This window comes from Poecilia reticulata, linkage group LG8, assembly GCF_000633615.1.
Source record: "Poecilia reticulata strain Guanapo linkage group LG8, Guppy_female_1.0+MT, whole genome shotgun sequence".
NCBI classification, from domain to species: domain Eukaryota; kingdom Metazoa; phylum Chordata; class Actinopteri; order Cyprinodontiformes; family Poeciliidae; genus Poecilia; species Poecilia reticulata.
In genome coordinates, this window is record NC_024338.1 from 23,426,529 (window position 1) to 23,440,080 (window position 13,552).

Consider the following 13,552-nt stretch of genomic DNA (forward strand, 5'->3'; position numbering starts at 1 on the left):
AGTTAGGCCTTAGTCTAGTATTAACAGTATTAACACTGTAGGCAGTTGATCGTGAAGCTTTTAGTGTTATTTTATTAGAGGCCAAAATAACTACATCGCTTTCTTATAGTATATTGAATATAATATTAAAACATTAAAACATATAAATAAAATTATCCATTTAAAAAAGTGAAAATATGAATGTGTCTGCCCACATGAAGTATTTTATGTCTTTGAGTCATAATTCAGAATTAAAGCATGCCCACCCTTCATGTCAGACATTTGTACATGTTATACTTCTTTATGAGTGGATTTAAGAAAGAAACAAAAATAAATGATGTGAAAATACTAATTTATCTATTCCCACCCCCCCTATACACTTTCTTATTATAGTTCCAGTCTTGAATGTCTGTCAACAACTCCTGGCCTCACCATCTAATGATATCAGGTTGACATATTTTTGGTTTTAAAAAAAAAAATCGGAGAGTTGCTGAGTTTTAAAGTCACAGACAAGAGAAAACGAGTACATAAAAACATGAACTTATAAACTACTACAGACTATATCAGCCCAATTGTTTTTAATTGGACCTATTGCCACAGCTGCATACATTAAAAACACAGTTTGGGTGTGCCACCACAGGATTATTATTGGCCCCCATTGCGTCGCCCATTGGAAAAGGTTTTGGAGACGCCCATGTCCCATTCAGAAACACTGTTACATACCGCGTACATTAGATTAGGTTAGGTCTGCCCCCTAGTCATTCTGTTCAAGCTAAAATATTCAGAAAGATTGTTTCCAGTTTAGCAGTAAACATAAGATAATTTCAAAAATGGTAAAATTCTGAATTAAAATATAAGATGCGAACCTTGAGGAAGCGTTCAACTTTTACTTTTCGGGGATTTCTTTTTCTTTTTTAAGAGTTAAACGCCTCCAGTTATTAAAACCGTTTTACACGGCTTGTCGACGACAAACAAAACTACATAAAACATGTTTTTCAACGAGTATATTAACTTTTCCCCTTCCCTAAAATCACGTCCGAGTCCTTCCGACGCCGCCCACAACAACTAGCATACGAGCTGACAACAGAAGACCCAAACTAACCACATCTAACATTATTAACCGTCTGCCACTTTAAAGCGCAGCATATGCCACCAGATCCGACACTCACCTTCCAACAGTCTGGTTGGCCAGCTGCTTCATGCGATTGAACTGCTTCTTCATGCTGAAAGTCCTCCTTCAAGTCTCCTTCTAGTTCCGAGAAGAAAGAAAAAAAAAAAAAAAAGTCACCAACCAGCAGCACCGACTGAGTCCGAATCTTGATCATCCACCCCTGGATCCAAAAGTTGCGCTACGTTGCAGCCATTGTTATTTTCACTCCGGTCACTTTTTTTTTTTTTTTCTTCTTTTTTACGCACTAGAGTTGAGAGGCTTTCAGAACCGATCCGGCTGACATTCGCCGCCGCTTTGGGTCTAACCTCCCCTCCTTCAAATGAAGTCAGTGTTGCGGAGCTTTGACAGGCTCCTGGCTCCCCATTGAAAAGATCCGTTTCAACAGACGGAGTTTCGGAACAAGGAGAGGTAGGAAGGAGGAAGTGCCTCTACTTCCCGACTGTAAGCAAGCCGCATGGCCCCCTGGTGACATGTGACACCTCTGCAAGAACAAGCCATTGGTCTCACTCTGTTGCTCTGTTGTCACTGCTAATCAGACTTCTTGCTGAATAAATCTTCTTGCAATAATAATAATAATAATAGAAAAACACATGAGCAGGGCTAAAATGGTGGCTCAGCTGGGAATTTTACAGCTGGGGCTGTTTGGAGCCTCTTCGTTGCGCGTCTAAAGTCTCTTTTAATTCTTTTGTGTCTGATCGGGTTTATTTTGCAGCTTCTATTTGTGATCGTTTTGAACAACTGAGCAGAAATCATAGTGACCTCAAGCAACTTATGTGAATGGGTTTTCTTAGTATCTGGGTTTTTGCTCCATATCTTACCTGCAGCTACTTCTTCCATGCTTATGATGCCCAAAAGTCTCTCCCGCTATTATTTTCTGAATAAGAAGATGCATTTTTTCCCCGGATATTTGCACAACCCGTTCAAATCAACAGCTGTTTTTTGTTGTTGTTATTTTTAGAGTGAACTGCTGCCACCTTGTGGATACTGCGTGTAATGACAGCTTCTAGCCAACAGCTCTCCATTCTCAGGAAGCCAAGTTGTAGTTAAATTACTAATCAGTCATTCTGAAAAGCTGGATTGAGAGTTTCTGGGAACGTAAATGTAAAATAAATGTACGTTTTTCTTGAAAAGCGTAATTTTTTTTCAACTTGTGGCAAGTTGAGAATCCTGCTGCAGATTCTCAACCGGGTTTTAAATCAAAATGATTTTATTTGAAGCATTTTCTTTAAGCTCAGATTCTATGTTCAGAGTCATTGTCCTGCTTGAAGGTGTATTGATTTCTATGAACCTTACCTTCGTCTCCAATCAGCTTAAATAAATACTTTAAGTCAGAAACATACACTTTAAGATTTATCACAATTTTTCAAGAACACAATGTTTCTTTTCAAAGCTGCTGAAAATCAGCTCAGCCTTTGCTCTGTCTACTAATCCAAGATGACAATATAAACATATCTCCATGAATGATAAATTACAAACTGACCTCCAAAAAATCTCTCAGACACAAACTCCTTTCAGCTGTAGATTTATTTAAAGTATTTCAGTCAAAATTTGATTACTTCTCGCTTTCAACCACAAATGTTTCCCACTTTTTTTTCTTAAAAAAAAAAAAGAAAAAGAGAGACCAAATAGCAACCTTTTCAAAGCCAAACGGCATGTCTTCTTCAGCTTTGTGCTCCTGCTACTCTATCCCAGCTCTCTATAGCTGCAGAGGTGAATGCCGGCGCGGCTCTGGAGGGTGTCATGCTGTTTCCATATTGTACCCCTGGGCCTCCCCGCAGCAGTGGCCCACATGGGAAAGCAGGCCAGGCGGTGGGATAAACCAATTACTCCCCAAGTCATAGCGGACTCCTGCCGCTGCACCATGCCGCGGCTCCGGGGCCCGAGCCCTCCTAGGCTCGGTCCCCTTGAGAGCCAGCTGGAATTCCCAGAGATGGGAATTGTGTGGTCTCAAAAGCCTGCAGAGAGACTATATTTCGCTTGAAAAATTGACATGGTGGCCTCCTGGGAAAGAACTGGGGGAGGCGACATCATACTGGGTTTCTGCAGAGTTTATTTAGGGGGAAACATGATGTAAGCTATATTAGCCTTCATATGTAAATGTTTAGTTACATTATTATTATTAGGGATGAGTTCTTTATCGTCACACTGAGTGGTCTTTATCACAAATAGAAAAGAAAGAAAAAGATTCTGCAACAGTCAGGGAGAAAAACCATTTATGTATAATGTTGTCAATGTAACTAAGAATCACATTAGTCTGTTCCCTTCTGATTGAAATAGATAAAAAAGAGACACAAAAACAAGACAAAGTCAAGCCTAATCTAGAAACATCCTCTACAGTAGTAGTTGTAAGAAAAAACTTTTATGAATAGGACACCAAACATACCGAAAATGTATTATCTATGCTGAATTAAGTGTCAGATTTTTTTTTTTAATCTCTTGGAAGTTTAAAGAAAGGAGCTTGCATGATAAATATAAATGTATTTAAATGTTAAAAATTTATGAGAGAGAAAAAGAAATGAATTCAAAGCTTCAGACTCACATTTTATTGTTCAGGTTCCAAAACCAGAACCATCATCGCCTTACTGTGGTCCGGAATCAGCTTGTTGAGTTGCACATTATTATTGTTGAACTTTTGAGATGCTAATCCACCAACCAAAGTGGACTTAGAAGAAGTTGGACAAAACATGAACTTATGGTTTCTCTTGCGGCACATGATGCATGTTTATTGAACCTGAAAAGAGAAATAATTTGAGGTCCTGTGGCACAGGGCTTAAGCACCACCCATGCATGGAGGCCTTATTCCTTGACACGGCAGTCACAGGTTTGATGACCTTTGCTGTATATCTTTCCCTTTTCTCATCACCCACTTTCCTTCTGAACACTCACAAATAAAGGCCACTACAGCCAGTAACACCTTTTAAAACACAATTCAACAAAGTAAAAAGGAAAAAAACAACAGGGAGAAATATTGTTGCTGGCGTTAACCCCGTTCCATCCTCTTTCTTTCTTTGACTTGGGAGCCCCAATGGCCTTTTTCTTTGACCACAGCTGCAACAACGGTTGTTATGTCTGCTAGAGGCCTTGTCACCACAGGGCCATTGTGCGCTCGTCATTCATCGCTCAGTCATTTACACTTTTCATTGGCAGCTATTTAGTCCTCATAAAAAGTTTAGCACACCAATTTGTGAGCTCAGTCCAGCCTGGGAGAGAAGCGTGGAAGAGCTCAGAAAGCAGTTGCTTTAAAAGTCAATTAATTGTTCTCTCTTGGCTGGGTGGGGACGGGTGGGGGGATCCCTGGGATTTGAGGGGCCTCACATCTATCTGTTTGTCTTCTGGAGCCAAGAAGAAAACCTAAAAGGAAAGTTCTGATTCTGATTCGGACTCTGACTTGTGGTGATCGGGGAATGCTCTTCAAAACTGTTATCGTAATAGTGTTATCATGTAGGAAAGGGGACGTGTTGAGCAGTTCTGCAGGAAATCCCTTTCTCCTCAACAACCGGATGAGGAGAGAAGGTGGAGATTCTGAGGAGAAAACAAAACTTACACAAAGAAAGAGGAGCTATAGGGTTTAATTTGTTGATCTGGGGGATTCTGAATGAACTATCGCAATGGAAATATCAGCTTTATTACTTTATAATTGAATAATCACAAATATACATTTCAATGTTTGTAGGTGGTTTAATTAAAGATAGCAGTAAAAAGTTACAAATTGAACACATTAAAGTACTTTTCTTAATTATTATTTCTTTCCTCTGGAAAGAATTCAACTATATTTATCTAACTTGTAAAAAAAAAAGAACACACTGTATAAACATACAGGGCTTTACAAAGCATTCATATTTTGATATATTTTACACATTTTGTCACAGTACAACAATAAACCTCAGCCACCTTCACTCTGGTACCCCAAACTAAAATCCAAGGCGGAAGTCATCAAACTACCAAATGAACTTCACCTGTATGCAATTTAATTTCACTGTGAATGCTACTGTGCTGTGTGAAGGACTCAGAGGTTTGTTGGGGTACATTGGTGAGCTAACAGCATCATAAAGACCAAATAACACAACAGTCAGGTTGCTTATGAAGCTGTGGAGATGTTTTTAAAGAGAGTCAGGCTATAAAACAATGCCCCAAGCTTTCAACATCTCAGAAATTACTTTGAAATGAAAAGAAATCCTATCAAGACCAACAGACCAGTTAAGGAGAGCATTAACCTAAGTAGGAACCCTGGACCTGTGGTGACTCTGGAGGAGGTGCTGACATGCTGAGAAGTAAGATGGAGTTATTTAGATCAAAGAATTTTCATGTGTTATGATGGTCTAGTCAAAGTTTAGACTTAAATCCAACATAAACCTGAAAAACACTGTTTAGAGATGCTCCCCATCCCGTCTGACAGAGCTTGAGTGATTTTAGAAAGAATAATAGGAAAATAAATATAAGTCACCAGAGGTGGAAGGTTGATTGGAGCATAAGAACAAAAGAACTGCAGCAAGAAGTATTTCCACAAAGTTGACGAATGGACTGGATATACATGCATATCTAAACCTCCTGTTTTATCATCCTGCATTGCTTTATGTTGGTCTGTGTCACAAAAAATGAACTAAAACACACTAAAGTTGTTATTTGACAAAATATGGAAAACACTGTATAAACTTAAAAGAAAATTAAAAATAAAAACAAAAAATGTGAATGTCAGTAACTTTTAATTCTATTGCCAGTTTAGAAACAAATAAAACTACAGACAGATGTGAGGCAATACAACATAAACTTCTACAGGCTGTATGTGTGTACTGGCCTAAAGTCACAAAGCCAAGCTGTGAGGACAAATAGCCCACCTTCGTCTTCCCTCCCACCTCAGATCATAGAGCACCGTTCGCACAGAGACCTCAAAATGAACAACAGCTAATGTGAGGAGAGCTTAAAAGAGAGCAGCAACCCAACCCCTCGTAAGTCTCCCAGGACTAAAGGCGGTGATTGGAGACAGACAAAGGCGGCCACTTTCTGAGCCCCAGTTCAGGAGGCCCTGCTGTTATTCTCCTCCACATGTGTTTCTCAGCAGCACTTCAGCAGTTTTGCCCCTGCTGCTGAACCTTGATGCCACCTTGTTGGCACATGACAGCTTTACAAGGTTCCCGCAGCGCCATTACAGAGTCCATTTGGCTCCAAAAGCCACACACCTCTTCAGTCCAGAGGGAAGTCGCAGGAAGTCCTTCGTCCCATCCTGGCCTTGTGGTAAACGGAGAGGAAGTCTTTGTAGCATGGGGCGCACCCTAACCAAGCTTCCCCAAAGTGCTCTGAGCCTGTGAAGAGGAACTGTCCGTCCCCAGGCTTTACGTGGCACTGCAGGAGTGTCCGAATGTGTCCATGCCAGGACTGAGGGGACATGTGTGGATGCATTTGTTGCTCAAACACTCCACTACGCTGCCAGTAAACCTTTGTTATCAACACCTCCACTAGCGATGACTGCCTTCTAGAGTCATGGAAGACATTCTTGATGTAGCCCCGAACCACTGCAAAAAAATGTAAAATACATCCTTAAAAATATATATTTTTTGAAAAAAACATCACAGGTGCCACTGTTGTTTGTATAAGATCCCTTTTTCTAGCAGGACAGTTTTTAACACCTTGTAGATAATTTGTAGCAAATGCACCTCAAAACACCACTCACCCAAGACAGTATAGATATACCACTAATGCCTGTTGTGGCACATTCTACACATACTAAGGAATCACTTTGCTGACATTGAGTGGTTGGAGTTTTGTCCAAAAAAGTGCCTGTTTTTACTAATGTGCATGCATTACATATGAATGATGCTCAAATTGGATAATGCTAATTAATTTCAGAATGTAAGGAAGTTTTCAGATTGTTGGATCATACATGGAGAGAACATTCCACTTTCTGTAGTCTCTCCAGGTCAGGAGTATCAAAATGGCGTAGACAGCAGACCAAACTTAAAAACTTGCAACATGTTACAGCCCAGCTTTAATATTTATCTAAAATCTCATGTTGTACATTTTGGTTATAGATACATTTCCTCCAAACACAACACTAACAGCTCTGTGCTTTACCATCGTGAACAAATATTCAGCTTCTTACCCTCCTTCCTTTGGCCATTTGTAGGAGGTGTGGCCCAATGTGACTAGTAGAAACATGACGTCACTCATGAATATGAGGAGGAGTGTGTCAAACTCACCAGTAAAGGATTCTGGGATATATATGCATGATTGTGGCAGTAATTCTGTAGTTTAGGATTGATTTTCCCTACTTAATGGATAAACTCAAATTTGATATAAGATTATGAGATTATGCTGTTGCAATACAAGATTTTTGTTTTCAGTATTATTTTTGCAAACTCATGGAGTGTGATTGTCAGAATGGGGGGTTGCTGTGGCAAATAGAAGTAAAAAACAATAATAGTTTGTTGTCTTCTGCCGTTAAAATACAGTATGTCAATAAAGGGGAACCACTTGTAAAACTTCAGCAGTTGGTGTTTTCAGTTCCCAAAACTTTGCTGAGCCGCTACAGTTTATTTCTGTGGTGGGTTGCAGGAAAAAAAAGTGATGCAACTCAGAGGTAAAGTGTTGCAACTTTATCTGTATTTTTAACTATGCTTGACTCAGCATTCTGGGGAAATCTGTTTGCATTCTGTTTTAAGTTAAATATTGCAACTCTGAATTAAACCCCCCAAAATCATTCATTTATTGTCTGCCTGGCTATAGTAATGAAATATACTTATTTCTTCAGCTTCATTGTGAACAAAGTGAAACGCTTTGATTTGTGAGTGGCTCCCCAAACAGATGTGGGTCACTTTGTGTCAAATCCTGCATGTACTCACCAAAGTCACTGCTGCAAACAGCCATGAGCAATTCTGTGTCATTGCAGGGTCGGCATGAAGCTGTGGGTGGACAGAATGGACACAGCGTGTCAACAGAAGCTGCTTTCTGACTCATTTTTCCACTTTCAATCAATACATCGCTCCTTCCCTCTGAAATGCCTTTACCCATTATGCCTGATATTGATTGAGAGTAGGCTATCAGCTCTTCCCTGACCTGCACACCATCTCCATTCATCTCCAAGCTCCATGGTTCAGTTAGTGGAATGCCATTTGCTCCTGCGTTTGTGCTCAACCTTCAGCATCACTTCCACATATAAACCTGACGCTAGCATTGACCCCGTGTTTGACTTCTTTTGTGCAGACCTAATTGAATGACCTCGAGCCGAAGCAGAGGACTGCAGGAGTCAAATGCTCTGCTGGCCTGCTAATACAGAAAAGATAAACAGGCAGCTGTCTATAAAGGGCCCAGGGTGACATCAGCATGCCAGGAATGGCCCGCACACTTGGATAAATGCTAATAAACAGACAGGCACAATGATGAGGCATTTGTGGAATCTGCAAAGTACTTTTGTGCTGAATGAAGGCCTGCTGGCCCAGTGCCCTCCGGCCACCCTGCGGTCTGCTGCGTCCTCTATGCTTTGTGTTCTGATGGAAACCAGACAACCAGACAAAACACCAGATTGACCAGCAGCTGCACGTTCCTCTCAGCACGACTCGGCTCTGTTAAATTAGCACTATTTTTGTGCCTGGTTTTAATATATAATCATGTGTTTTTGATCGCTTTTGATCCCGTTTCTCTCTTTGTTTTGGATTCTGCAACTCGGGCCATGTCTTTTTGGTGAAGAAAGAACGGAGTCTAAACACCAAGGGTCTTGTTGGTCTACTTTCTCCCTGACCCTCGTCCTGAGACATGGATCCAACAGCTGAAATTACTTCACTGCATGGAGCTTGAAGTGAAAGATTATCCTCTGCATAGAAAAGACTCTGATAAACATCTGATCAAGTGCTTGGGTGTCTTCATTTGGAGGTTTTCCAAACACATACCTCTGGAAGAAGAGACACCAAGGCTGACCTAAAATATTAGATATTAAATCAATTAAATGTTCTTTTTTGCCTCGTAACATCTCCCTAGAACGAGCTGGATGGAGCCTATATAGGAAGAAAAGATGTCCAGATTTTCCTGCTGGACTTTTAAAACTTTATAACTTTTGATTATGCATGTTTAGTTCTTTTACACCTTAGCGCAGGGAGACGCCCAAATATTTATGCCAGAGTTCTTGGCTTTGACAGAAATGTTTAGTTGTGTCCTGAGAGATCTATTTTACGTCAAGTACTTTTCTCTTTTTGCATAAACTCATTTTGCTTCTGCTCAAAAATAAAAAAATCATGATATTTTCATGCTGCTGTTCCTTTTCAAATGTGAACTTTGGCTCTCTTGAAAGTCTTGCTGAACTGTCCAGATAATTTTAAAGATCAAAATGGGAAATTACAAAGAGCAAAAATTATGTATTCATGTACATTTTGGCCCTTATGCTGTCAAATAAAATATTTATCTAAAATGATGCAGCTTCTGATGGAGAACAAATAAGCAAAGTATATAACTTCCTGGTTGAAACTGTTTTCAGCAACTATGTATTTTTTGGTTAAAATGTCCCTTTCATGTGTTTCTTTTAAACTTTATATCAAATATATATATTAGATTTGAGAATGCGGTCAGGTCAGCAGATGTTTGGTCCTTTTGGGTCCCATCTCCCACCTTCAAAACTTATTTAAAGTCTTACTTTTATTATTTGACATGCAACTTGTCATCTATTTTACTTTAAGGACTTAAAGTGACTTAAAATTAGAGTTTAAATGCTTTTTCTTTTTGTTTTATATTGCTTGTGTGGCTCCACATTTCATTTTTATCTAGTTTTTTAAAATTAACTTAGAAAACTAGTTGTAAATCTATTTTCTTGAATTAAAAATGTACTTTGAAGACTATTAATATTAGGAAAGAAAAACAATTACCATTTATTTATGTTTATAACAAGATTGGGATATTTTAAAATCCAGGATTTCACATAATCCACTTGTTCGTTTGTTTAATTGTATTTATTTATTTATTGCAAAAAAGGGTTAGGGTTATTGACATTATTTAAGCTGTCAATAGTAAGCTTAAAATACTAAGAGAACGTAAAACTTCCTTTCTCAACATGGGTTAAAAATTGTAGTTTATTTAGATTTATCTGTCCTAACCTGTAACCTATTCAACTTCTTACAACGAGAAGTAGCATTATTAAACTATAGCTCATCCGTCGGTTACTTTTAATTTACATTAGAAACCGTCCTTACAAAAATGAAAGGTGTGATAATTGTGTTATTGACAAAAAACTTTCCTTCTTTCTTTTTTTTTTTTGTTTCTTTCTTTACAATTTTTTTATTGACCAATAAGCTACTCGTAAATTCGTATTCGAATAGCAGCACCAAATTAAATCTCTTAAACTCAGTGAAAAGTGTCGACACTCACACTCCAACCCACCGTAGACGCTCCTGTTGCGCAGCAACTCATATCTGAAGCCCACTGTGCGTCTGACCCACATTCCTGGACTCTGCGGGCCGGTACCTGCCTGGAGGTAGATGACCGGACTGTGCGGCCCGTCCGCCCGAAAACAAAACACCTGCCGTCCGGTGAGCCCGCCGTCCTCCGTCTCCAGCAGCTCCAGCTCTCCGGCCCGCTCAATGAAAACGCTGGCTCCGCTGAGGGATGGAGACGGTTGGATGCAGACCGTGTTGTACCGGATGGACGACAAATTGGGCTCGAGCGCCACTCTGAGAGCCTGACCCGGGTAGACCCAGCTCACGAGACCTTCCGTGCAGCGAAGCCGCACCTGGAGAACGATCCTGCGGTCAACGCCAGCTGCAAAACCGCTGCATACAAATGAATGGGTTTGAGCAGCTATTTTTTTTATTTTTTTTACAAAGGTTATTGCGTGAAAAGTTTTTAAAAACTACCCGCTGACAAAATATAACAGTTGCAGTAAAACATATAGAAATAACTTATTCCCAACAACGACAGTGAAACTTTAAAACAACACACTCAACTGTTACAGTGGTTTTCTTTTGTTGAATAACTATACAAAATGTAGGTTTTCTTTTACTTTTTTTTATGTTGCTATTTGACCTTTTTTTTTTCAAACTGAAACCGTTCATATATTTAAAAATATATAGATATATATTCCCCACCTTAAATCTGAGAAGCTGCTCACCTTCCAGTCCAGTTGCACAGATCAGCTGCACAGTGAAGAGCCAGAACAGGCAGACAGGCGAGAACGATCACAGCTGGCAACATCTCCAGAGAAAATCCACCCCGAGAGGCCGACAGTGGCGCATGGCTTGAAAGTCGGCGAGAGAAACCTGAAGAGCGAACTGAGAGGACAAGCAGAGAGAGTGCTCTCTCTCTCTCTCTCTCTCTCTCTCTCAGGATCCAATTAGTCCCGATCCAGTTGTTGTGGGGGCTGCTGGCCTCTGCAGCCTTTTGTCTTTGCCTCTCTTAAGACCCGGTCAGTTTGAAAAGGCTTCAGCCATCTGTCGAGAGCAGTGCGCTTTTCTGCAGCAGCATTCACTCAGTCGAAGAGGTCCATTATCTTACTTGTAGACTAAGTCCCGAAGTGTCCATTCAGGTTCTTTAAACTCCCGAAACTGTTTAAGGTCTGCTTATAAAACGGAGTTTTCAGAGTTAAGTGCGACTATAAGGGCACACAGGCTGCGACATGGAGACAAGCCTAAAACTCCAATTGTTTTCACCATGAAATGTGTTTATTTCTGGGCAATTTCATTGCAGCCGCATGATAACAAAAATAAAACCCATAAAAGAAGCAAATAAATAAATCTAAGTTTTACTGGTAAACCCAGGACTCAGAACAGTACATTTATTTTTTTTTAAAAAAGATAAACCTAAGCACCTAATTAAACAATGTCAATTATGAGCACACTTTGGCAGCATGGAGTGGTGCGTGGCTGCATTTGTTTTCCACCTAGTGGCATGGAGACGCACAGGCACACAGTTGCTCACATCTGGAAAGTCCAACCTGCGGTGGCCTAAAGAGGAGGAGGAGGAGGAGGAGGAGGAGGAGGGGGGGGGGGGGGGGGGGGGGCTGTAACTCATCGGGCTGCAATTTTGTACCTGCAGAGCGTGTGGAATTAGTTACCAGCTTTCATCAATGATTAATCCAGCCAGGACCAGCAGTTCCACTTCATTTTAACCTGCTGCCTTTTTTTTTCTGCACACACTTACACACAAAACACTTGGCCATCTTTCAAGTTCTTAGTGGTGCATGGCGACATCTTGTGGAGGTTAAACCCAGTGGCGCGTAACAGTTCATGAAGACTGCTTCTTAGAGGATTTGAGGAGGGAGAACAAAACCTGACGAAGGTTTCAGGGTTCATGTCATGTTTCTGCGCTGAACTCTGCGTGTCATAGTAATGAAAACATGCAAGAATCTGATCATATTCATCGGTTCACCGGATCAACTGTTAGGTTTATTGAGAGATAAAGTTAATACTGTCAGGTTTATTATTATTATTATTATTATTATTATTATTATTATTATTATTATTATTATTATTATTATTGTTGTTGGCACATTTAAGTAAAGTTATAAAGAACAGGTAGAAAGCGACAGAAAAATAAACTGGTTATAGTGATTATCCAGGATTGCGCAGAGAGAAAGCAAAGTCAAATGAATGGCAGCTTTGTGCCCAGAGTCACAGAGACGCCAGGCTGCAACAGCAGGCCTAATGGATCATCAAGGTGATGCATGACATTAATGGGAAATCTCTCCGATCTCTGCAGGACGTCAACCCGAAGCTTCCCTTCAAAGATAATTCGATGCATTAAAAAAATAAAAAGAAGAAGAAGAACGCTGAAAAAAAAAAATCTCGTTTATCCAAGTCGCGGGGTCAGGGCTTCCTCAGGCGAACAATACACGATGGTTCACTGGGTTTTCAAACTATCACATATTATCATAATTCAGTCTGTTTCATTTGAAGATATCGTAAAACTGCTGTTGTCTTTACAGCCACCTTTGGAGTCTTGAGAATTGCTTTCGGTGTAATAACCTGTTTTAAAGCTTAAAATGTAATCAGCAGCGACTCTATAATTCAATCAAACACAATTAAATAATTTTATTCTGCCGCCATGTGCATGCCCAGATTCCACACCTCTGCGCCAGTAAAATTACCCTAAAAAATGTTTTTTTTTATTGAAACCCTGCGACTCTTTAAAAAAAAAAAGAACATAAAGTTCCACAAGACAGTCTGACTGTCGGAAAGGATTTTCTACATGAAAGACTAAAGCGTTATTTATGCGTTAGGGCTCAGGGCTGGTAGTACAATCTTAAAAGTCTTGATAAAAGAACACCAAGAAAAAATCTCATAAGGTTGCTAAAATGTTTATTTCATCTGGAATTTCTGATGTTGCTGTCACATTCCTATCTATCTATCTATCTATCTATCTATCTATCTATCTATCTATCTATCTATCTATCTATCTATCTATCTATCTATCTATCTATCTATCTATCTA

General features: G+C 39.8%; 2 protein-coding genes across 5 annotated transcripts in view; both read right to left on the bottom strand.

The window, feature by feature from the left end:
* The window catches only part of arhgap17b (Rho GTPase activating protein 17b), a 26,235-nt gene extending 24,650 nt beyond the window's left edge, over nucleotides 1-1,585 (bottom strand). For 3 of the 4 annotated variants that reach the window (XM_008416800.2, XM_008416797.2, XM_008416799.2), the window contains exon 1: nucleotides 1,149-1,389. In XM_008416800.2, the coding sequence (XP_008415022.1) occupies nucleotides 1,149-1,201 (53 nt within the window). In that variant the 5' untranslated portion in view covers nucleotides 1,202-1,389. The other variant, XM_008416798.2, reaches the window with a different exon arrangement.
* A 3,247-nt stretch (nucleotides 1,586-4,832) lies between these two features.
* Nucleotides 4,833-11,361, bottom strand: LOC103469231 (meteorin-like protein). The gene is made up of 4 exons (XM_008416785.2): nucleotides 11,235-11,361; nucleotides 10,496-10,896; nucleotides 7,987-8,046; nucleotides 4,833-6,660 (listed from the first exon to the last, which is right to left on the bottom strand). The coding sequence occupies exons 1-4, from the start codon at nucleotides 11,315-11,317 to the stop codon at nucleotides 6,332-6,334; spliced, it is 873 nt and encodes a 290-aa protein (XP_008415007.1). The 5' UTR covers nucleotides 11,318-11,361; the 3' UTR covers nucleotides 4,833-6,331.
* Between the last annotated feature and the right edge of the window lie 2,191 nt (nucleotides 11,362-13,552).